The sequence below is a fragment of the Sapajus apella genome, unplaced genomic scaffold, assembly GCF_009761245.1.
Source record: "Sapajus apella isolate SASKATOON/1434 unplaced genomic scaffold, GSC_monkey_1.0 scaffold43, whole genome shotgun sequence".
NCBI lineage: Eukaryota > Metazoa > Chordata > Mammalia > Primates > Cebidae > Sapajus > Sapajus apella.
The window spans coordinates 8,576,881-8,599,594 of record NW_022436983.1 but is presented as its reverse complement, the minus strand read 5'-3'; the positions used below and the strand labels follow the sequence as shown (position 1 = coordinate 8,599,594).

The 22,714-nt window shown below is 52.8% G+C and overlaps 1 protein-coding gene across 8 annotated transcripts in view; it reads right to left on the bottom strand.

Annotated features, from left to right (window-relative positions):
- Positions 1-22,714, bottom strand: part of KAZN (kazrin, periplakin interacting protein) — a 1,289,243-nt gene that overhangs the window by 220,597 nt on the left and 1,045,932 nt on the right. Inside the window, exon 1 of one of the 8 annotated variants that reach the window (XM_032301160.1) lies at positions 1,554-1,992. The exons of 6 other annotated variants lie outside the window; for them this stretch is intronic. In XM_032301160.1, the coding sequence (XP_032157051.1) occupies positions 1,554-1,761 (208 nt within the window). In that variant the 5' untranslated portion in view covers positions 1,762-1,992. Of the gene's footprint in view, positions 1-1,553; positions 1,993-22,714 lie in introns of those variants that run through there. One more of the 8 variants, XM_032301158.1, reaches the window with a different exon arrangement.

Sequence of the window (22,714 nt, the reverse complement as noted above, 5' to 3'; positions counted from 1 at the left end):
TGACGGGTAATCTGCAAGCATGTACCATCAGAAGGAGCTGAGAAGTAATATGCAATAAGCACTTACCGTGAGTGAGGCAAGGTGCTTTACAGACACCATCTTTGGAATGACAAATCTTTAGTTGGTACCATTATTATTTCCACTGTACAGATGAGTAAACTGAGTCTTGAAAAGATGAAGCAACTTGCCCAAGCTCTCCCATCTGCTTACTCTTCGCATCTATGCTGTTTTACATCAACCTGTCTTGGACTCTGCTACGTGTAACTGGGGAAAAGGCAGGAAAAGGAGAACTCCTACACAGGAGAGAGGAATACTCTGCCCTGACATCCAAAGGCGGCTTTCCATCTTCTGGGGAGGATAACACAGGAAAAACAGGAATAGGGGGCCTTGTGGTTGGCTTTTTTCTTACAGGAAAGAAACAATTATTAGGTAAATAAGCCCGTGTGCTCCCCAGCTAGTGAGCTTGCTGCCTGGGAGAGGTATTATGGTGCTAAGGCTTTGGATTTCCACGAACAAAATTTGGAGTTCCAACACCATGACTTAGAACTCTGGGAACTTGGGCAAGTCACTTAACCTCTGAGCTTTTCTTTTCCCATCCTTGTTATCTCGAGGTAACACAGCCTCCCTCCCAGGGGTGTGATAAGATTTTAAGGATATATTGCATGTGACTTACTAGAACACAATAGGTGTTCAATAAATAAGGACTAATCATGTTGTGCCTTTCCCTCCCATTTTTCCCGGAAAAAGTACTCAGAACTTGGACCTGATGATGGCAGCCCCTTCTCAGAAAAGCCCTGCGTCTTCTATGGTTTCTTCCTCCTCCAGTCAAGACGTTGCAGCGGGGGTTCCTCTCTCCCATCCCCGTGCCCTAACCTGGGGGGAGGGGGAAGGGGAAGAAAGACAGCTGAGGCCTGAGTGGGATGGATTGGGCACACCCACTGGGAACACTTTAACAGTAAAACGCTGTTCTCCACTTGGGGCGGATTAGCCAACCATACGCAATTAGATCACTGCATTTGTGTCTCCACCTCTGCAATTTCTCTTTCTGCATTACTCGGAGTTCAAGTGCATGAGAAACGCAGCAATCTCCCGGCTCCTAGCAAACGCGAGGCATCAATTTCGCCTCGGAGGGGCAGCGGTGAAGGGGGCTCCCCTCGGCACTCGGCGGGGGCCACCAGATGGCTCACAGGTGCGGTCCCAGGGGGCCGACCCAACTTCGCGCGGGGCTGGCCCCTTTCCCACGCTTCCCCCAGCAGACGCGGGGTCCAGCCCGGAGCTGGGTCTCTAGGCGCCGCGGGATCGTCCGGCTCCTGCAGACGCGGTCCTGGCCTCCCGGTGCAGCCCCCGAGCCGCAGTCCCCACGCGGAGGAACTAACTCCGCGCCCCGCGCGCCTTCCGCTGCACCCGCCCGGGGCTGGGGCTCTGCGCGCCGCGAGAACTTTGCCACCAGCTGCTTCCCGATCCCGGCTCCGAGCGCCCTCGCGCGCCCGGCCCCGGCGGCTCCCGGGCCTGTGTCCGCGCCGCCCGTCCCGCCCCGCCCCGCGCGCACCTACCCGGCTGGCTGCAGTCGCCATCGGCTCGGACCCGGGGAGCCCCGGCACGGGGCCGATCACCGGGCCCCGCCGCGTCCACGCACGGCTCGCAGGCTGCAGGTCCCGGGGGGCGCGCGGGCCCGGCCCCTGCTCCGCAGCAAGGCGCCGGCTCGCCCTGCGCTGCCAGCTGGCGGACGCGCTCCCAAGAGCCCGAGTCTGCCGCCCGCATGCCGGGTGCCCGGGGGGCGCTTCCCGCGGCGGCGCAGGGGGCTCCGACGGCGCGCGCCGGGCTCACAGCCCCAGGGGTCACCGCCGCATCGGGGCGCAGCCGAGAGCCGCCCCTGCCGCCCGCTCGGCCGCCCCGGCGCCCTGGATCAGGGCTCTCCGTCCGGCCGGACGCCGGGCGGTCAGCGGCCGCCGCACGCGAGGAATTCGGCCTCTGAGCCTCTCACGTGGGAACTACTCCCAGTCCCGCGGCTCCTCCTCCCGCTCCTTCCGGGCTGGCGACGGCGGAGGCTCGCCCCGCCCCCGCCCCGCCCCGCCCCCTCCCCCGCCCCGCCGCGGCGCCCAGACTGGCCCGAGTGCCCCGGGAGCGCCGCCGCGTCGCCCCATTGTGCGCCCGGCCCGGCCACTCGGTGCATCCCCGAAGCGGTCATTCCCGGGGACACGGGGGGTCAGAAAGATGGCCGGTGTCGCAGGGACGGCCGTGGCACCACTGGAGCCCCGGTCTTTGAAGGCCCCTGGCCCCTTCCTGGCCTCCCCGACTTTGCAGTGTCTCCCTCGTCTCCTGACACCCTGTGACAGCCTTGCCAGAAGCCGAGGTCCCCAGAGCCGGCTGGGAGAGGTCAGAAAGAGTGGGCGGGCAGGGGAGTGGTCCCGGGACGTTTCCTTCCCTCATCTTTGGTGTGACTGGCCATCATCTAAGTGAAGGGAATGCTGCGTGCGCGCACCGTTCGGTGGGGGAGATCGCAAGGGGCTGAGATCTGCTGGGAGGTCCTATAACTTCACCTCACTTCCCCAGCCTCAGTTTCCCCATCTATGAGTTAGGGCATTAGTAGTTCCCCACTGTCCATCATCAGTGCTGCCTAGGAACTCTCCAACTATGGCAGCCACTGGCAGGTAAGGGAGTTCCCAGGGGAGGCCAGAGCCTGGACCCTGGGAGTACGTGGGGAAACAGTGACAAGGCCAGGCGAATCCTGTAGGAGATGGCACCTTGGAGGGTCTGCACAGCAGAAGTCACCCGCTGGAGTAGGTGTTCAGGCTGGCAGTGCTCCTGTGAAGTGAGTGTGTAGCTCTGAACCCCCTTTGATCTGCGGATTACGATGCTCTTTAGAAGGACTAATTATCTCCTGACAGCCCCAGGAGGCAGGTCCAGTTTCCCCCAGTTGTAGACACGCGGGAGCCGAGGCTACGCAGCCAGGTGAGTAGTCACACACTCATGGAGCCCCCAACCTCCCCTTGCAGGCAGCATGGATGCACCCCTACCCTGCCCAGGCCTGGCTCTATAACCTGGAGCTCCCACTGGCCCAGACCTGAGATGTGCAAATTTCTAGGTCACCGGCCTATGGCTCTCCAACAAGCTTTGAGAAGCAAATTACTTTCCCCCAAATCTACAAAACCTTTTAGGAGCAGTTTCCTGCCTGTGGGTAAGAAGCCCTAGCTCTCGGCAACCACAGTGGCCTGGCCACCAACGATCGTGGCCTTCCCAGCTTCCACCCGCCCCTGCATCCTCACCTCCCCACTGACGGAAAAGGCCGGGCTGCGGAGGCTGCCTTAGAACCCCTGCCCTGTCTAGCTGGCACTTTTGATTGCCCAGTGGAGGGCAGCGTGGCATGCCAAGTGCTGCGTGCTCCCAGCAGTTGGAAGAAAAGTCCCTACACCACTTTTCCAGGAAGAAGGAAACTGACACCACACCAAGTGACTGGAGATGCTGGGAATCCCCTAATTCCTCTCCTTTGCTGAGATACCAGATAGAACAGAATGATCACTCTGAGCCCCCGAGGGCAGAGAAGCTAGCAACGCCCTTGCCAGACCCTGCATCCCGGAGAAACCTGGTCCAGGACTGCCTGAGTTACCTTCAGGGACTTGCCTGGGAACGTAAGTGAGTGAGCTGGGGTGAGCAGGGGCTACGGTGGCTTATTTCATAAGGGCATTTAGGTGGTATTATTTTGACTTAAACACTCTTGACATATTAAACACTTAGGAAGACTTTTCACTTCTACAAAGAAACATACTCTTTCTCATATTTCCGGAAGTACATCAACTATGCTTTGGATACAGACATGTGCTTTCCTGTTGACTCCATGACAAGAAGAAAATAGCGCTTGGCCGGGCGTGGTGGCTCATGCCTGTAATCCCAGCATTTTGGGAGGCCAAGGTGGGTGGATCACTTGAAGTCAGGAGTTCAAAACCAGCCCGGCCAACATGGTGAAACCTCGTCTCTACTAAAAATACAAAAATTAGCCAGGAGTGGTGGCCCATGCCTGTAATCCCAACTCCTCGGGAGCCTGAGGCAGGAGGATCACTGAAAGCCAGGAGGGGAGGCTGCAGATAGCCCAGATGGTGCCACCGCACTGCAGCCTGGGCGACAGAGTGAGACCCTGTCTAAAAACAAAAACAAAAACCAAACCAATAAGAAGCAAACAAAAACCAGAGTAAGCACGAGTATGTAGCTCCTGTCACTCGGATTTGGTGCCAGAGAGACATGAGGATGGCGGGGACTGTGGCAAATGAGGCCACCAGCTCCCCGTAGAGGAGGCTGCAGATTGCTGTCAGGCAGGAATGTCGTCTTAATGTTACCAGATGTTCTACTTTTTTTGTTTGTCTAGAGCTACTAGGGATGTGGATTTTTACGTGAAATCTCAGTTCGAAATATTAGCAACTCTTTAAAACTTAAGAAGAAGAAGGAGGAAAGGGAGGAAGAGGAGACGGAGGAAGAAGAAAGTCAACATTATCTAAAAGTCTCTATCTAGCCCATTGGCCACCAGGGCTGCCGTCACTGGTCCCCTCTGTAGCCTCTCGAAACACACGTACTCTTTCTAGTCACTTTTCAAACATCCAAGTTGCTTTGCAAGCCCACAGCCCTGGGAAATTCCCTCTGCAACTCTTCATGCAGTTTTGCTGTGGCTCTGTGTGAATGTGTGTGTGAATGTGTGTGTGTGTGTGTGTGTGTGTGTGTATTGCACACTCAGGCCCAGGACTTCAGACAGCAATGGGGTCCACCTTCCCCATTTTTCTGGAGGTTCCCAGGCTTCCCATGCCCCCCTCACTCAGCTGTAGCCCCTCACGGTCCCTGCTCTCAACTCTGCTGGCTGGCAAGTCTGTGGCCACAGTGGCAGTCAGTAGCCTAGCAGAAACCCATCTGTGTTGGGTGGGGAGGTGTAGTAAACACACCGTGAGGTAGGCGTATGAGGATGCCCTGGCCCAGGACATGGTTCTGCTCAGTTCTGCGACAGGAGATCCTGGAGCCAGCCAAGGACTAACCAACCCATGTTCTGCCCTGAGTGGCCTGGGCAGGTCCTACACAAATGACAAATCCAGGGGGGTTTTAGTGGAGACCCCCATGCAGACCCAGCTTCTGGGCATGTGACCTGTGTGGTCACACTGGGCCCCGTGCTCAGAAGGTAAATACTCTGCTGTTATTGTCTTGAAATTCTTAATTATTTCTGAACATTGGGATCTACCAATTCTGTAGCTAGTTCTATTCCCAGGAGACCTTCCCAGGCCCCCTGGGAGATGCTGGGAATTGATGCCGGAGACAACTTGGCTCACTGTCCTGCTCCAGGGCACACTGTGTCCAGCCTCCGTGGAGCAGCAGGAAGGGAGGATCTGGGGGTCAGGAAAGACAGCAGGAGCTGTCCTCATCTAGTCCTTCCGACAACTCATTTTAAAGAGCAGAGGCATAGTGTGACTTCAGAGAGGACAGGGGCTGAGGGACTAGCCCTGAGGCCAGACGGGGTCCCTGTGACTCTGACCTCAGGCTGGACAGGGTGCCACCCAAGAACACAAAAGCGACTGTAGACACAGGCATCCGTGCAGGTCCTATTCACAGTGTCCCCTCATTCCCAGGGGAACTTCCTTTAGATCACTGGAGAAGCCTACAAGGAACAAAACCCAGAAACATTAACAGACCCCATGATGCTTGGCGTCTGCTTGAAGTTGAATATTTGAGCCCACTGAAATCTCACCCCCATTTCGCCCCATTTGGCTGTGATTTTAAAATAGTCATGCGTCGCTTAATGACAGGGATAGGGACAGAGGCAGAATGGTGTTCTGAAAATGCGTCGGTAGGCAATTTTGTCATTGCATAAACATCGTAGAGGGTACTTCCATAAACCTACATGGGATAGCTACTATATACCTAGGCCATGTGGTATAGCTTATTGCTGCTGTAGAACAAGTCAATGTACTGAATACTGCAGGCAATTGTAACATGATGGTAAGTTTTCGTGTATCTAAACAGATCGCAACAGAACAAGTACAATGAAAATATAGCATAATCTAAAAGGACCAACATCAGATTTGCAGTTGATCCATCACTGACCCAAATGTTGTTATGTTTCTATGTGTGGAAGATGTTTTACTGAGATATTCCAACCCACATGTTACTATCTCCAAATACCTCTTGCTAAGACAAAGCAGTAACTCTTGATTCCTAGGATGATGCAGAGTTTTGTAACACCCCACAGTTTTGTAACCCCTGGCAAGATTTTCCAGGGGTATGAAGACCTCAGCCACAATGTCAGAACACCTTGCTTTATGTGATCATAAAGTGCCTCTGGCTGGGTGCGGTGTCTCACACCTGTAATCCCAGCACTTTGGGAGTCCGAGGCAGGTGGATCACCTGAGGTTCAGGCGTTCAAGACCAGCCTGGCCAACATAATGAAACCCTGTCTCTACTAAAAATACAGAAGTGAGCCAGGTGTGGTGGCATATGCCTGTAGTCCCAGCTACTCGAGAGGCTGAGGCAGGAGAATCATTTGAACCTGGGAGGTGGAGGTTGCAGTGAGCTGAGATTGTGCCACTGCATTCCAGCCTGGGCAACAAGAGTGAAACTCCATCTCAAAAAAACAAAAAAAAAGAAAACAAAAGAAAAGAAATATGGAAGCCACAGTGTGTTTGCAGCCTGATCTCAGACAGGACAGCCCATCCCCTTCTCCCTGTTCTGTTCCCTAGAAGTGCATCTGGATCTCACCCACAATCTAGGAGAAAAGACAAAATAAGGTGGACACCAGGAGCCTCCGGGATCATTGAAGTCATCTTGGAAGCTGCCTACCCAGGGGGTTGGTGACACAGTCCCTAGAACAGAGAAGCCAGGATTCAAATCCTGGCTCTCACCCTCACTAGTGTGTGATTGTGGGCAGATGAATCCATCCCTGGAATCCTCAGGTTCTCCATCATAAAATGGAAATGATCGTGGTCGCTACTTGCCAGGTTGTGGCAGAGGCCTTCAGGAGATGAGGCGCATGTAAAGCTCTGTGTGGGGCCTAGCATAGGGTTAATCCTCAAAAACTGGGCCAGTGAAATATTCCCAGAGGAGGCTGGAGTGATACGCCCATGGCTTCTGAGCGGGACACACTCCCTGCTATCTCTCTGGAGACGGCCGTCTTCAGTCCACTCCTGGGGACTCCAAAGTGACTTTGAAGCCCTTTGGCAGCCCCTGGGCTGCCTTTGTTGCCGAGGCCATTGGCAGGGATGGCGCTGATCTCCTCTTCCCTCGGCCATCCCAGCAGGACTCTGGGACCCAGGTGCATCAGGAAGGATTAGCGTGGGATTTTCCCCCAAACCTATTTAGACCTTTGCCCTTGGGGGGTGAGGATTTTACTTGGGGTCCATCCTGCCATCTGTCCTGGCTAGGCTGGAGACTTTTGTGGGCCTGTCATGGGCTCACCGATACCCTTTGATGGTCTTCCCAGGACCCCCAATGACCTGGCAGCGATCCTGATCTCCTTTAGGGCCTTGCAAAGGACTTCTCCTAGAGGCAGAGCTTAGCCCCAGTCCTCAGGCAGAACAGAACAGGCCATTAAAGCAATTTCACAGAGCTCAGCTGGCCTTCATGCCCTGCCTGTTGGACTATCATGAGCCCCAGATTAATTTTTTTTTTCTTTTTTGGAGATAAAGTCTTGCTCTGTCACCCAGCCTAGAATGCAGTGGTGTGATGACGGCTCAATGCCTCCAACTCCTGGGCTCAAGTAATCCTTCAGCCTCTGTCTCCCGTGTACCTAGGACCACAGGTGGGCCACCGCCATGCTCAGCTAAGTTTTAATTTTTTTTGTAGAGGTGGGGTCTCACTCTGTTGCCCAGTCTGCCTTGAACTCCTGGCCTCAAGTGGTCATCTTACCTTAGCCACCCAAAGCACTAGAATTACAGGTATGAGCCACCACAATGGGCCCCAAGTTAGATTCATAATTGTAACAAAAGAATAAAGTCCTTCCTTCCAGGGGCCACACCTCACCTTTTCTAAGCCCCTTTTTGAAGAGTTCACTTCAAGTAGGAAAGTTTCTGCAGAAAGTTAAAACGTTTCACCTTTTATTCAGAATAAAAAGAATAGGCCGGGTGCGGTGGCTCACGTCTGTAATCCCAGCACTTTGGGTGGCTGAGGTGGGTAGATCACATGAGGTCAGGAGTTCAAGACTAGCCTGGCCAACACGTTGAAACCCAGTGTCTACTAAAAATACGAAAATGAGCAGGATGTGGTGGTGGGCACCTGTAATCCCAGCTACTCGGGAGGCTGAGGCTGGAGAATCGCTGGAACCCGAGAGGCGGAGGCTGCAGTATGCCGAGATCATGCTATTGCACTCCAGCCTGGGCAACAGAGCAAGACTATGTCTCAGAAAAAAAAAATAAAATAAAAAAAAGAACAGAGAAAATGCTACTACTAGTAGTAATAATATGTTTGCCCTGATAATGGCAAACATTTACATAGCACTTAATATGTGCCATGTGCCGGGCACTGTTCTAAGAATTTCACATATTAATTTAATCTTCCTAACAACCCAAAGACCTAAGTGTACTATTATTGTCATCCCCACTTTACAGATGAGGAAACAGACACAGAGGTCACGTCACTTACCCAAAGTCACACAGCCAGTAAGTGATGGAAGCCGGACTAAAGCCCACAGAGTCTGGCGGCAGGGTCCATACTCATAGCCATGGTGCTGCCTTGGGAATAGGTGTCATTTACTGAGCACTCACCTCAGTCTGGGGACCGTGCTTTCCAGCTCATTGAACCCACCAAACCAGCCTATCCCCAGGGTCCAGCTGAGAAAACAGAGGTTTCGGGAGACAAAGGGACTTATCCAAGGTGATGCCGCTGGAAAATGCAGCGTTGGGAGTCTGACTCTAAGTGAGCGGTGTTCTCTGCGGAACTGCCTCCCACATCAGGGGTTATGGAGAACGCGTGCCTGTGGGCAGGAGGGAGCAGTCACCTCCTCATTCTTCAAAAAGAGGGGGGACTCATAGGGAACCTGCAGCAGTGCCCGGGGCAGGATGTGTCCTCTGCTGCCCCCGGTGGCTACTAGTGGAACTACTTCCCCAACTGGGGCCGGTGGCTCTGGGAATCTTGGCACTGTGTTCCCCACGGCAGTTTTCAGACCCTGTGTCTCCACTTCCTCTGTGGGATTTGAGAGACACAGAGGGCCAGGGGCCAGCGAGGGGTCCAAGAAAAGAATAACAGTTACTGTTTACTGAGCACTGCCACCTCTATGCCGGCACTCTGCTGGAGACTCCTTACTTAAAAGTTATCATTTAATTAATCAATGCACAGATATATAATCATTATTGTTAAGAGCTATTAATAATAGATAGAGCATTTTACACATATTAGCTCATTTTTATCCCCAGAACAACTAGATAAGTACTATTACCATCCTCATTTTATCAATGAGGGATCCAAGGTTCAGAGAGGTTAAGCAGGTTGCCCCAGGTCACACCAGCTAGTATAAGGTGGAGCCAGGATTCAAACTCAGAAAGTTCTGGCTCCAGAACCTGTTCTCTTAACCATTATGCCCTTATTGATGGGATGGTGATGGAGCCCCAGCCTGCCATTCTTGAAGGCAACAAAATGATCTCAAAGACCAGGCTGGGGAGCCGCTTCCAGATTCTTGCTGGGTCAGCGCTGAGGTCCAAGGATGCTGGCCTGGCCTGTCCCTTTAAGGCTTAAAGTTCCCATCTCTCCTAGAGAGACTCATCTCCCACAGTGGCTCCGAGGAAGTCGGAACGTAGAGTAAGAACCCCGTGCAGTCGTGCCTGGGCCTTTCCTGGGAAGATCTCTGTGCTTCCTGCAAACAGTAATTTGGCATCCCAACACGGAGGGGGTTTTAGCTGCTCAGAGACAAAGCTGGCTTTTCTCCTGTTGGTAGGTGAGAAAAACAAAACCCAGAGAGGCAGACATTGCCCGGGGCGTACAGCAAATCGAGGGCCAGGGGAACTAACCCAGGTAAAGCCTAGGGCAGCAGCTCTCAAAGTGTGGGTCCTGGTTGGCTGCAGCTGCGGCTCTCCTGAGCATGGAGGAGAAATGCAAATTCTTGGCCCTCCCCCAGACTTCTGCATTAGAAGCCCAGGAGGCGAGGCCTAACCGTCTGTGGGCACAGCCCTCCAGGGGACCCTGTTGCTGCCACAGCTGAGGGCCCCTGCCCTGCCTGGAAGGGCTGCTAGGTCTTCATGCCCTCTGAGTGGGGAGGAAGGAGGCAGTGGAGCGTGGCGAGGTCATGTTTTCAGTGGCTGTGGCGTCTGAATGACATCACACCCCCTCCTCCATCCTGACGGTTTTCTGTACCCAAGGTCCAAATGCAGAGGCGTCCCTCGTCAGCAGGCCACCTGCCTGGGCTCCAGGAGGCCTGTCCGCACATGCCTGCGGCTGCTTTTCCCATAATCATGGGCTTTGCCCGCCTGTCAACCCGCCCGCCAGAACGCAGGCACCTCAGCCAGAGCGACTCCTGGCTTCTCCAGCTCAAGGCAGAGCACACAGTACAAGCAGATTAGGGGCTTTGGGGGCTGCAAGGACCCCCAGCAAGCTTGGGAACGGGCCTTACTTTGCCTTCAGTAGCCTCAGCATGGGCCAAGCCCAGACAGCAAGGCAGACAGTTCTGGACTCTGGACATCAGAAAGTCACCTTAGCCCTGGTCTCTGGGTTTCCAGGGCAGAAATCTGTAATAGCCCCTAGTCCCAATGGGACTAATTAGAATTTGTTCTAAATTCTTCTTTCCCCAGGATTGTTATTTAAATATCTTTGGAACTGGTTTCAGGAGGCAGATTTGTTGAACAGATACGTAGGAAGGACTGGCATCTTCCCCCTGAAGTTTCTCATTAAAACAAACAAGCAACATGTGTTTGGGTAAATGTGAAAGGAGCTGCCTTCTTTTAGCTTTTAAAGGCCTGACCTTTGGGAGTGGAATGTTCCTCCCAGATCAGGGGCCCTGTGGAGGGGCACTCAGGGATTCCTGGGATAAAGTATAACCCCAAGAGCAGCGGGGTGGGCCGAATCCCCTCTCCCCAAAATGCAAGGCATGGGCAGTGGTTTAAACTTGCTCTATGCCCACAGTGCCAGGCACACCACAGGCACACACTCCAAAAGATTCTCAAGTCTAGCTCAGGGCCTCCCAGTTTCCCGTGCCAACCTTAACAAGCTCCTTCCGTCACTCCAGCCCCCCCCACCTTGCCAAGCGTCTCAGGTCTTAGTAAAGAACAGCAGCTAGCATTTCCTGTGGACCAGTCAGTATGACTGGCATCAGCTGGCTTCAGCCCCCACCTGCCCTATGAGAGAAGGCACTGTTCTACCCATTTTAAAACAGAGTAAACCGAGGGTGAAAGAGGGCAGCAGGGCTTGCAGACTGGTGGCCATGGAGCTCCATCTGGCCTGTGAATGTGGTTTTTTTTTTTTTAAGTACTCTAGTAAAAAAAAAATTTAACTGGATGCCAACATGTTAACATTAGGATAACTTACACCAAAAACTTCAGATTTTTAGCTTTCACCTGGCTTTTTTGAAAAAATTAGGCTGCGCATGGTGGTTCACATCTGTAATCCCAGCACTTTGGGAGGCCAAGGCAGGAGGATCGCTTGAGCCCAGGAGTTAGAGACCAGCCTGGGCAACATGGTGAAACCCTGTCTCTACAAAAAACAGGAAAATCAGCCGGGTGTGGTGGCGTGCAGCCGTAATTCCAGCCACTCGGGAGGCTGAGGTGGAAAGGCGGTATTATCAAACCCCCATGTCCTCCCACACGGTGACAGCGCATCCTCTCGCCCCCTCTCTGGCAGGTCCCCTCCGCTCCTTGCCTGCTTAGCTCTGCCTACCTCACCCAGCTACGTGACCTGCCTGGCTGCTCCAGGCACAGTTAGTGAAAGGCAAAGTCAGTGCTTAGCCAGCTCTCTGTCAGGAACATCTCATCAGTGCCCACTCCTGGGAGACCCCAATGTGGCAGGTTAGAAAGAGCACTGGACAGGGAGCCAGGGGATATGGGTGCTTGTTCTGTGGGCTAGGTGGCCCTGGGAAGATCCTTTACTCTTTCTTTTTCTTCTTTCCTTCTTTCTTTTCTTTCTTTCTTTCTCTCATTCTTTCTCCTTCCTTCCTTCCTTCCTTCCTTCCTTCCTTCCTTCCTTCCTTCCTTCCTTCCTTCCTTCCTTCCTTCCTTCCTTCCTTCCTTCTCTCTCTCTCTCTCTCTCTTTCTTTTTCATTCTTTCTTGACAGAGTCTCCCTCTGTCGCCCAGGCTGGAGTGCAGTGGTGTGATATCAGCTGACTGCAACCTCTGCCTTTTGGGTTCAAGTGATTCTCCTGCCTCAGCCTCCCAAGTAGCTGGGATTACAGGTGCCCACCACCACACCCAGCTATTTTTTTGTATTTTTAGTAGAGATGAGACTTCACCGTGTTGGTCAGGCTGGTCTCAAACTCCTGACCTCAGGTGATGCACCCTTCTCGGTCTCCCAAAGTGCTGGGATTAGAGGCGTGAGCCACTGTGCCTGGCCGACACTTTTCCCTTTCATGGCCTCAGTTTTCCGATGTATAAATTAGGGTCTTGGATAGCACAATCTTCCAGACCCCTTCTGCTCCTATCAGCTCCAGCACAACTCCTCCCAGCTGGAGAGCCCACTGGGAAAGTGTCCTACGGATTCCAGACCAGCCAGGTGCAGGCTTGCCCACCTAAGCCATCCTGTGGCCCTGGGCACCTCCTAGCCAGGGAACTGCTCCAGAGCTGCACCATCAGCACCAGCAGGGGCCAAGGCTGTGTGCCTTCCCAGTGACAGGGTATGGGTTCCATACCTGAAGCAGCCTCTGGCACCTAATAACCTCATTACACAGAGGAAGAGTCCATCAGGGAGGACCCAGATTCCCCACTAGGAAATGCAGGATGCCGGAGCTGCACGGTGGAGCCAGCGTTTCCCTGCCCAGGTCAGTCTAAGGACAAGGATGCCTGTAGGCACTGGGCAAGCTAGCTGGGTCTCTGCACTGCCAACAGGAAGTGCTCGTTCAAGTCCCAGGGACGTGGAGGGCATGAATTCAATCTCACTTCTGTTTTGACAGACTTTCAACAGAGGGAGAAATTGAAGCCCAGAGAGGGAACGCGATTGCTTAGACCCACACCATCAGTACAGATCTGGGCAAGGGTTCAGGGTTCCTGACCTCTGTCCTGGGGTGCTTCCCTCGCAATTTAGAACCTTTAACTTCTCAGCTGGGCGTGGTGGCTCACGCCTGTAATCTCAGCACTTTAGGAGGCCAAGGTGGGCAGATCATGAGGTCAAGAGATCGAGACCATCCTGGCCAACATGGTGAAATCCCGTCTCTACTAAAAATACAAAAATTAGCCGGGCGTGGTGGCCCGTGCCTGTGGTCCCAGCTACTCGGGAGGCTGAGGTGGAAGAATCACTTGAACCCAGGAGGCGGAGGTTGCAGTGAGTCGAAATTGCACCACTTGCAATCCAGCCTGGCGACAGAGCAACACTCCATCTCAAAAAAAAAAAAAAAAAAAAAAAAAAAGTAGAACTTTTAACTTCTTGGTATGGGACCTCAGAAGGGACTCGAAGTGGCCCATGTGGGCAGGCACTGTCTGTCTGTCTGGTCCAGAGGCCTGGCATGGGGCTTGTTCACAGTGCCTAAGATTCACACCGCCCCGCCATGTGGGCTCAGGACGGGTGTGAGCTGCCCGAGCCTCCGGGATGGAAGTTCAGTCTGTAGAAAAGGTTACAAAACTGTCAGCCAGCGGCCGACACTTGGCTCACAGACATATTTTGTTTTTCCCACGGGGTTTTCTTTAAACGATTCACATTAGTTGCCAACATTTAAGAATCTTCTATTTCACATAAATGATAGGATTTCTGGCTTTTCTTAAAAGTCTTGGGATCTGCCAGAAGCTGGACCACAATTTCCGCCTGGCCATGAGTGGCAGGAGCTAGGGACGCCCCGTCTTGCTCAGCATGCCGGCCGTCTTCACTGTTTCTGGGACCTGTTGGACGCAGGTTTGGGGATGCAGGTTTGGGGACGCAGGTTTGGGGACGCAGGTTTGGGGACGCAGGTTTGGGGATGCAGGTTTGGGGACGCAGGTTTGAGCCCTCCTCTTCAGCTTCTCTGTGCTGAAGCCACGGCCTTGCTCTTCTGGGTTATCCTGGGCAAAACTCCAGGTAGCCGTGGTTCGCAACCAGGGGGCCGTTTTGCTCCCCATGCCTGGGAGACATCTGGCACATCTGGAGACATGTTGTTGGTCACACTGGGGAGGTGGGGAGTGCTCCTGGCATCTAGTGGGTGCACAGAATGACCCTCCTACAGCAAAGAATGATCTGGTGCCAATGTCAGCAGGGCTGAGGTGGAGAAATCCTGGACTGAATCAAGACACCAAGCCCCAGGCCAGGAACCGGGTCCTGAGAGGGAGGGGCTTGTGGGCACCCACATCGGGCAAGGCCCAGCCTGCACATCAGGTCCTTTTCTGTCGTCCTGACGGACCTGGAGCGCTCACTCGATGGCACTCCTGGGAAAGCAGATCTCAGGATAGCTACTCATAGCTAAAGGTCAGGAATGAAGGTCAGGAGGGAGAAGAGCAGCCAGTCAGGACATCCACAGGCCACAGACATCCCAGAACCTTCTGGAGAACCAGGGGCTAACTGGTTGGAATTAGGGCAGGACCAGGCACTCATTAATCATGCATTTATTCATTTATTTATTTATCTGAGACAAGACTCTGTCGCCCCAAGTGGGAGCGCCAGTGTAATCTTGGCTCACTGCACCCTCCACCTCCCAGACTCAAGTGATTCTCTGGTCTCAGCCTCCTGAGTAGCTGGGATTACAAACACACACCATCATGCCGGCTAATTTTTGTACTTTTAGTAGAGAAGGGGTTGCGCCGTGTTGCCCAGGCTGGTCTTGAACTCCTGACCTCCTGAGCTCAGGTGATCCGCCTGCCTCGGCTTCCCAAAGTGCTGGTTAAACAGGCGTAAGCCACCAAGCCTGGCTGTCATGCATTTATTAAAGCACCAACTGCATATGAAGTACTGTGGCTGGAAAGACGGGGGACAGTCCTGATGTCCCACACAGGGCCCTGGCCCTCCAGGTGCTCTGGAGGTGGCCAGTTGAAGAGGGGGCACTCAGGGGTGCGCTGCATAGTCTCCGGGGCAGGAGTGTTATTTGGCTCTGGAAAGGCGCAATCTAGATCAGCAGAGGTGAGGAGGTGGGCACTGTGAGCAGAGGAAATGGCCTGATTCTGGAGGAGTAACAGACTCAGGTGCATAGCCAAGACGAGGCATTATGAATTAGGTGAGAGGAAACTGGTGGGAGGCAGAGGGGCCTGATGTCAGAGGGGGAGATTGCAGCACACTTAAGGGGTCTCCAAGTCAGGCTAAGTGGGGGAGAGAGGGCAGAGGCCATGGGGGATCCCTGCCAAGATAGTAGAGTATAATTAACTGTGGGAGCTTGAAGAAGTCACTTAGAGCTCAGAGCCCCAGTTTCTTCATCTGTTCAATGGGGATGAATAAGAGTAATAACAACTCTCACGTACAGAGCTTACCACGTGCCGCCAAACTCTACGTGAGATATTCAATCATCACTGCAGCTGTATAAAAGTATATACTGTTAGTTTTATGTCCTTTTTATGGAACAGGAAACTTCAAGATACGGGTAGGAAAACCCCCTTGAACTTTCCCAAGGACACTGCTGTTGAGATGCTGAAGGGATCTGGACCAGGTGGCCTGGCTCCAGTCCGCATGCTGGTATTGTTATTATTGTTGTTGTTGTTTTGAGATGAAATTTTGCTCTTGTTGCCCAGGCTGGAGTGCAATGGCACGATCTCGGCTCACTGCAACCTCTGCCTCCCCGGTTCAAGCGATTCTCCTGCCTCAGCCTCCCAAGTAGCTGGGATTACAGGTGCCCACTACCACGCCCAGCTAATTTTTGTATATTTAGTAGAGATGGGGGTTTTAACATGTTGGCCAGGCTGGTCTTGAACTCCTGACCTCAGGTGATCCACCTGCCTTGGCCTCCCAAAGTGCTGGGATTACAGCCATGAGCCACCATGCCCGGCCCCACATGCTCTTTCTGAGCCAGGGTCTGGTCTCTGTCGCCCAGGCTGGAGAGGAGAGGCACAAATAGGGCTCCCTGCAGCCTCCACCTCCCAGCCTCAAACAGTCCTCCCACCTCACCTTCCTGAGTAGCTGGGACCACAGGCACATGCCTCCACACCCAGCTAATTTTTCCCTCCCTCCCTCCTTCCCTCCTTCTCTCTTTCTTTCTTTTCTTCTTTTTTTTTTTTTGACAGTGTTTCACTCTGTTGGACAGACTGGAGTGCAGCGGCGCAATCTCAGCTCATCGCAGCCTCCGCCTCCTAGGCTCAAGCGATTGTCCTGCCTCAGCCTCCTGAGGAGCTGGAATGACGAGCGCGTGCTACTACCGCATGACTAATTTTTGTATTTTTAGTAGAGATGAGGTTTCACCATGTTGGCCAGGCTGATCTTGAACTAATTGTAAGGCCAGTTGCCTCACTGGGAGGCCGGACACACCCACCTCTGCACTCAGCACCTGACTCTGCACCCAGCACCAGGCTCTGCACTCAGCACCTAGCTCTGCCACATGGCTCCCCTGGAAGGCTCCGGCTGATGCAACCCTGGCCAGCTCTCACACCGGAAAACCCGCCCAACAACCCGCCAACCAATAGCGGCCTGCCCCGTCCCAATCTCCCTCCCCTGGAGCCAATCAGAGCACCCAGCTGTTGCTCGTTCCTCATAGCCATAAAAACCCCACACCCCAGGAAGTTGGCGCGACTTCTCTGGCCCCCTTTCCCCAGACCATAGAACCTCCCCTGGGAGCTGAATAAATTGGCATTTAATTTTCTTATACTGGCCTCAGTTTCCTCATTTTAAACTCGGCAATAACCCTTACACTAACCTCAAATGATCCACCTGCCTAGGCCTCCCAAAGTGCTGTGGTTATAGGCGTGAGCCACTGTGCCCAGCCAAATTTTCTTATTTTTATTTTTCGTACAGATAGGGGTCTTGCTATGTTGCCCAGGCTGGTCTTGAACTCCTGGCCTCAAGTGATCCTCCTGCCTCTGCCTTCCAAAGTGCTGGGATTACAGGTATGAGTCACCTGTGCTGCTGACCCTACATGCTCTTGATGGCTCTGTTCTTTAGGCTCTCCAGAACCAGCTGTTGGGTTGTCCTCAAGAATAAACAAAATGAAGTCGGTGAAGCGTCTAGCACAACGTTGGCACAGAGTCAGTGCTCAGAGGCTACGACCTGTCTCATGGAGTCCCAGTCTGGGTTGGCATAGCAAAGTCCCACTCATGGCACTAATGAAACAGGGAGCCAGGGATTTTCCATCGTGGGCACATGGGCTCTAGGGTGAGAAGGGATGGAGGAGGGGTGCCTGGAAGGTGCCCACTTGAGTGAGGGACAGCTGAGCAGGGATCCACCTCCCACTTGCCTTTCCTGAGGCCCCATTTGCCATCTCCCATCATGCTCTTCAACAGCTCTATGACTTTCCTGACTGTCTACCCCCGCCAGGAATATTCTCCTTTCCATTTCCATGAAACCCGTCTTTCCTTTCCTTTTAACCCAGCTCAGAAGACACTTTTTTTCTGGAAGCAGCTCAGGACATTCCCCGGCAGAGTCATCATGGCCTGTCTTTGTACCCTGAGGGTTTTTCAAACTCAATTGGCCCTCTTAGGCATCTGAGGGTCTCCGGGCATCATCTCGTAAGGCTTCTCAACCTCTGCTGACCACAGTCATCTCCTCGGATCTTGTTAAAATGCAGATACTGATGCCGGAGGTCTGGGGTGCGGTCTGAAATTCTGCAGTTTGTGTGTGGGTGGGTGGGTGGGTGGTGGGGCAGGGGACAGGGTCTCACTCTGTCACCCAGGCTGGAGTGCAGTGGTACAATCTCAGCTGACTGCAACCTCCATCTCCTGGGTTCAAGCAATCTTCTCACCTCAGCCTCCTAAGTCGCTGGGACTACAAGCATGCACCACCATGCCCAGCTAATCGTTTTTGTATTTTTTGGTAGAGATGGGGTTTCACCATGTTGCACAGGATGGTCTTGAACTCCTGACCTCAAGTGATCCATCCACCTCGGCCTCCCAAAGTGCTAGGATTACAGGCATGAGCCACTTGCACCCGACCCGATTCTGCACTTCGAATAAACTCCCAGGAGCTGCGATGCTGCTGTTCTTGGTGCACCCTTAAGTACATGCTACCATGCTCTGAGGAGCGAGGTCAGAGGAGGTGTCAAGGGGGTCATTCTTCCCCCAGCGACAAAACACTCCTCCAGGGCAAAAGCTTCTTTGTACTCATCTCAGCATTTGTAAATCTCAGCCCTAGGGAACAAGGTGGGGAGGGGGCGTGGACCCAGCAGAGTTCATGAAGGGGCCTGTCAAATTCAACCATTTGACCCACATCTTCTGTGTAGCCTGGGGTTGTTTTGTTTTTCTAACTGCCTCGCTTCAGTGATACGTATCTAAGTATCTAGGATGGCCAGCTTGCTCTCTAGAAAAATACGAGACCATACTACTAAACAATGTTTTTTTAAATCCTGAGACTAACTTGCTTATTTCAACAGATCATTTGTGCTTTTCTAAAACATTCCATTGATATGTTTTGTGACAAAACATATCAACGTGAAAAAATATCAACGTGCCCCTTTTACACATTTTCTTTTTATGGGACAGGAAGTAAAATAACAAACTTTACAGTGAACTCTGGACCTTCTACTCCACATGAGGCTGCGTCCCCAACTCACAGCCACGCATCAGCTGGATTCCCAGGGCATCAAACTTACTCTCACTACCTGGCAAGCTCCTGTCCCACCCCGCCACCGAGTCAAGGAATGAGAACGAGTTTTAACATTCATTTAAGCAACGCTAAGTGATTTTTAGGAAGGTCACCCTGCTCAGGTAAGAGAGGATGAGAAAGAAAACACCCGGCATATTTCGAGGGCAGTCACACGGACTGTGAAATTATCCACTCCTCACATCCAAGTTCTGCTGGGCAATTAACAAGCTGGACCCATGTGCTGTATTATTTTTACTGAACTATTTGCATGAAGTATTTGGTTCATCCTCATTGAAAGGCCGGTTGCCTCGCCGGGAGACGGGACACACCCACCTCTGCCCCCGGCACCAGGCTCTGCACTCGGCACCTTGCTCTGCCACATGGCTCCCCTGGGAGGCTCCGGCTAATACAACCGTGGCCAGCTCTCGCACTGGAAAACCTGCCCAACAACCCGCCAACCAATAGCGGCCTGCCCCGTCCCAATCCCGCTCCCCTGGAGCCAATCGGAGCACCCAGCTGTTGCTCGTTCCTCATAGCCATAAAAACCCCACGCCCCAGGAAGCCGGTGGGACTTCTCTGGCCCCCTTTCCCCGGGACCATGGAACCTTGCCCAGGAGCTGAATAAATTGGCATTTAATTTTCTTATACTGGCCTCAGTTTCCTCATTTTAAACTCGGCAATAACCCTTACACTCATTACTGTTTGGTTAGGAGACCTTGGGAGGATGTACCAGATACAGGCCTGGGGGGCCTTTTTCCAGTGCAGGCCTTTGTGACTAGGCCCCATTTGCAGGTGGCAACAAGAAAAGCCAGCAGGAGGTTTTCTACTCCAAGTGCATTTCTTGGCCTGGCATGGTGGGTCACGCCTGTTATACCAGCATTTTGGGAGGCAGAGGTGGGTGGATCATTTGAGGCCAGGGGTTTCAGACCAGCCTGGCCAATACGGTGAAACCTCATCTCTGCTAAAAATACAAAACATTAGCTGAGTATGTAGTGCGTGCCTGTAGTCCCAGCTATTCAGGAGGCTGAGGAGAATTGCTTGAACCCGGGGGAGTGGAGGTTGCAGTGAGCTGAGATCATGACACTGCACTCCAGCCTGGGTGACAGAGCGAGACTCTCTCTCAAAAAAGCAAAAACAAAAACAAACCAGGCACGGTAGCTCACACCTGTAATCCCAGCACTTTGGGGGGGCCAAGACAGGCGGATCACAAGGTCAGGAGTTCGAGACCAGCCTGGCCAATATGGTGAAACCCCATCTCTACTGAAAATACAAAAATTAGCCAGGCGTGGTGGTGGGCGCCTGTAATCCCAGCTGCTGGGGAGGTTCAGGCAGGAGATCTGCTTGAACTTGGGAGTTGGAGTTTGCAGTGAGCCGAGATCGCACCATTGCACTTGAGCCTAGGCAAGAGAACGGCAGGCTTTGGGGCCAGCGGCACATGGAGGAAGATGCCGTTCGTTCTTCCAGGTGGGTGGGAAGTGACTCGGTTTGTACCTGGTGGAGACACTGAGTGCCGGCTTCTCTAGTTGGGAAACTGACATGTGGCGCACAGGCCTGTCTGTGCCGCTCCCTGGAGTGTGTGCAGACATCCGCTGTGGAACAAGCCGGGGATGTCCCGCACCTTACAAGCTGGTGTCCAGGTGGCAGCCTGGGTGTCTCTTGTTTGGAACTGGATAGCAAAGCTGTACTCACAGCTAGAACTCAGCATTGCGGCAACCATTTATTAGGCATCGACCACGGGCCAGATGTTTGCAAGCGTTTGTCTCCTCTAATTCACAACACAAACCCTGCAAAGTGAGGCAGTTCTTAAGCCCATTGCATGAATAAGGAAAATGAAAGCACATGGGAAGGAAGTAATTTCCATAATAGGCCACACAGCTAGGAAGCGCCTGAGCTGAGGGAGGAACGTGGGTCTGCTAACTTAAGACTGGTCCTCTAGATGAACTAGCTAATCACTCAACTAGCCAACCTAGTTGACCAGTGACCCTCCCTGGTCTACACATTCACTGGCTGACTGCTGGTGCCAGGGACTGGAAGCAAGCGGAGATTAAGACAGAACGCCGCCCTCACTGTCTGACCTTTCTGACCTTTCACAGGCGGCTTATCTTCCTGGGGCTTTATTTGCCTCCTCTGTAAAACAGAAAAATCACACTGCTCCCTCAGAGTTAAGCGAGCAAGTACACGTAAAAGCACTTAGAACACCATCTGCCTCAGAGTTAGCATTCAATACATGTAACCTAATTTTTTTTCTTTTGAGACAGAGTCTAACTCTTGTTGCCCAGGCTGAAGTGCAATGGAGCAATCTTGGCTCACTGCAACCTCTGCCTCCCAGGTTCAAGCGATTCTCCTGCCTCAGCCTCCGGAGTAGCTGGGATTATGGGCATGAGCTACCATGCCCAGATCATTTTTTGTATTTTTAGTGGAGACTGGGTTTCACTATGTTGGCCAGGCTGGTCTCGAACTCCTGACCTCGGGCAATCCACCCACAAGAGAAGAATTGCTGATAGCATCTCCATGCTTGTTTGGGTTAGCAAGCATGGAGATGCTATTGGTAATGTTGGCCAGGCTTGTCTCTAGGCAATCCACCCGCCTCAGCCTCCCAAAGTGCTGGGATTACAGGTGTGAGCCACCATGCCCGGCCCTAAGGTTTGATTAATGGGAGCGTGATTTTAAAAATTAAATTGTGGTCTCTATTATAATGTTTTAAAATTGATTTTTAAGCAAGTCCACTCTTTGCAAAGTCTGTACCCAGGACAGTGAGACCCAGGATGGAGAGTGTAGTAAGCTTGTCTGTCATCACAGCAAATAGATTTTCACATCCCTACCTTTAGCCACAAAGAAACAACAAAGCAGACCCCGGCCTCACTTCTCAGCCCCCTCTACCCATCCGGCAAATGTACTCAGGAGGTGGGGTCCAGCCCTCTCCCCGGATCCTCTGAGTGCCCAATGGCAAAGTGTGCTCCCTCTGGCTAAAGGAAGACCACCCACTACCCCATGGCAGAGGGTAGTGACACAGATGGCCCACTCTGCTGCCAGGGCCCCAGTCTGCCCACCTGAAGGGCTGGGGCAAAAGTGAAATTGGCACCTGTGGCAGATGCTTGAGTGGCCATGGGGCCACTGCTCAAAACATGGCACTTCACAGCCTCTTTCCTTGAAAAGTAGTTTGGGTCCTGTGTTTGGGTTAACAAGTACGGAGATGCTATCAGCATTTTTTTCTTGCCTTCTTTATACTTGGCATCCTAAGTGGGTGATGATCAGAGAGGCTAGCACAGAAGAAACAGGAGGCCAGGTGCAGTGGCTCACACCTGTAATCCCAACACTTTGGGAGGCTGAGGTGAGTGAATCACTTGAGGTCAGGAGTTCGAGACCAGCCTGGCCAACATGGTGAAACCCCGTCTCTACTAAAACTACAAAAATTAGCCAGGCGTGGTGGTGGGTGCCTGTAATCCCAGCTACTCAGGAGGCTGAGGCAGGAGAATTGCTTGAATCTGGGAGGTGAAAGTTGCAGTGAGCTGAGACCATGCTACTGCCCTCCAGCCTGGGTGATAAGAACGAAACTCCATCTCAAAAAAAAAAAGAAAAAAAGAAAAGAAAAGAAAAAAGAGGAAAGGGAGGAGGAGCAACGGATTATTTACACTATGTGTCTATAAGGACAATTGCCTCAATTTCCTAAACCCTCCCTCCCCCCAAAAAGCAGGACATTCACTGCTCAGAGGGCCTACCTGCCTACCTGTCCACCTGTCCACACGTCCGCACCCTTCATTCCAGGCGGGCGGCCCTGGCAGCACCCACCCTCTCACTGAGTCTGGTACCAGAACTTCTGCTGTATTCACATGGACTTAATGATGCCACGTTCCAAAACGTCTGTAAAGCTGGTGAAAGGACCTGTATTTTTCTGGCTCTAGCTGCATATTAGCCTCCCCTTGGAAACAACATGGAAGGTGA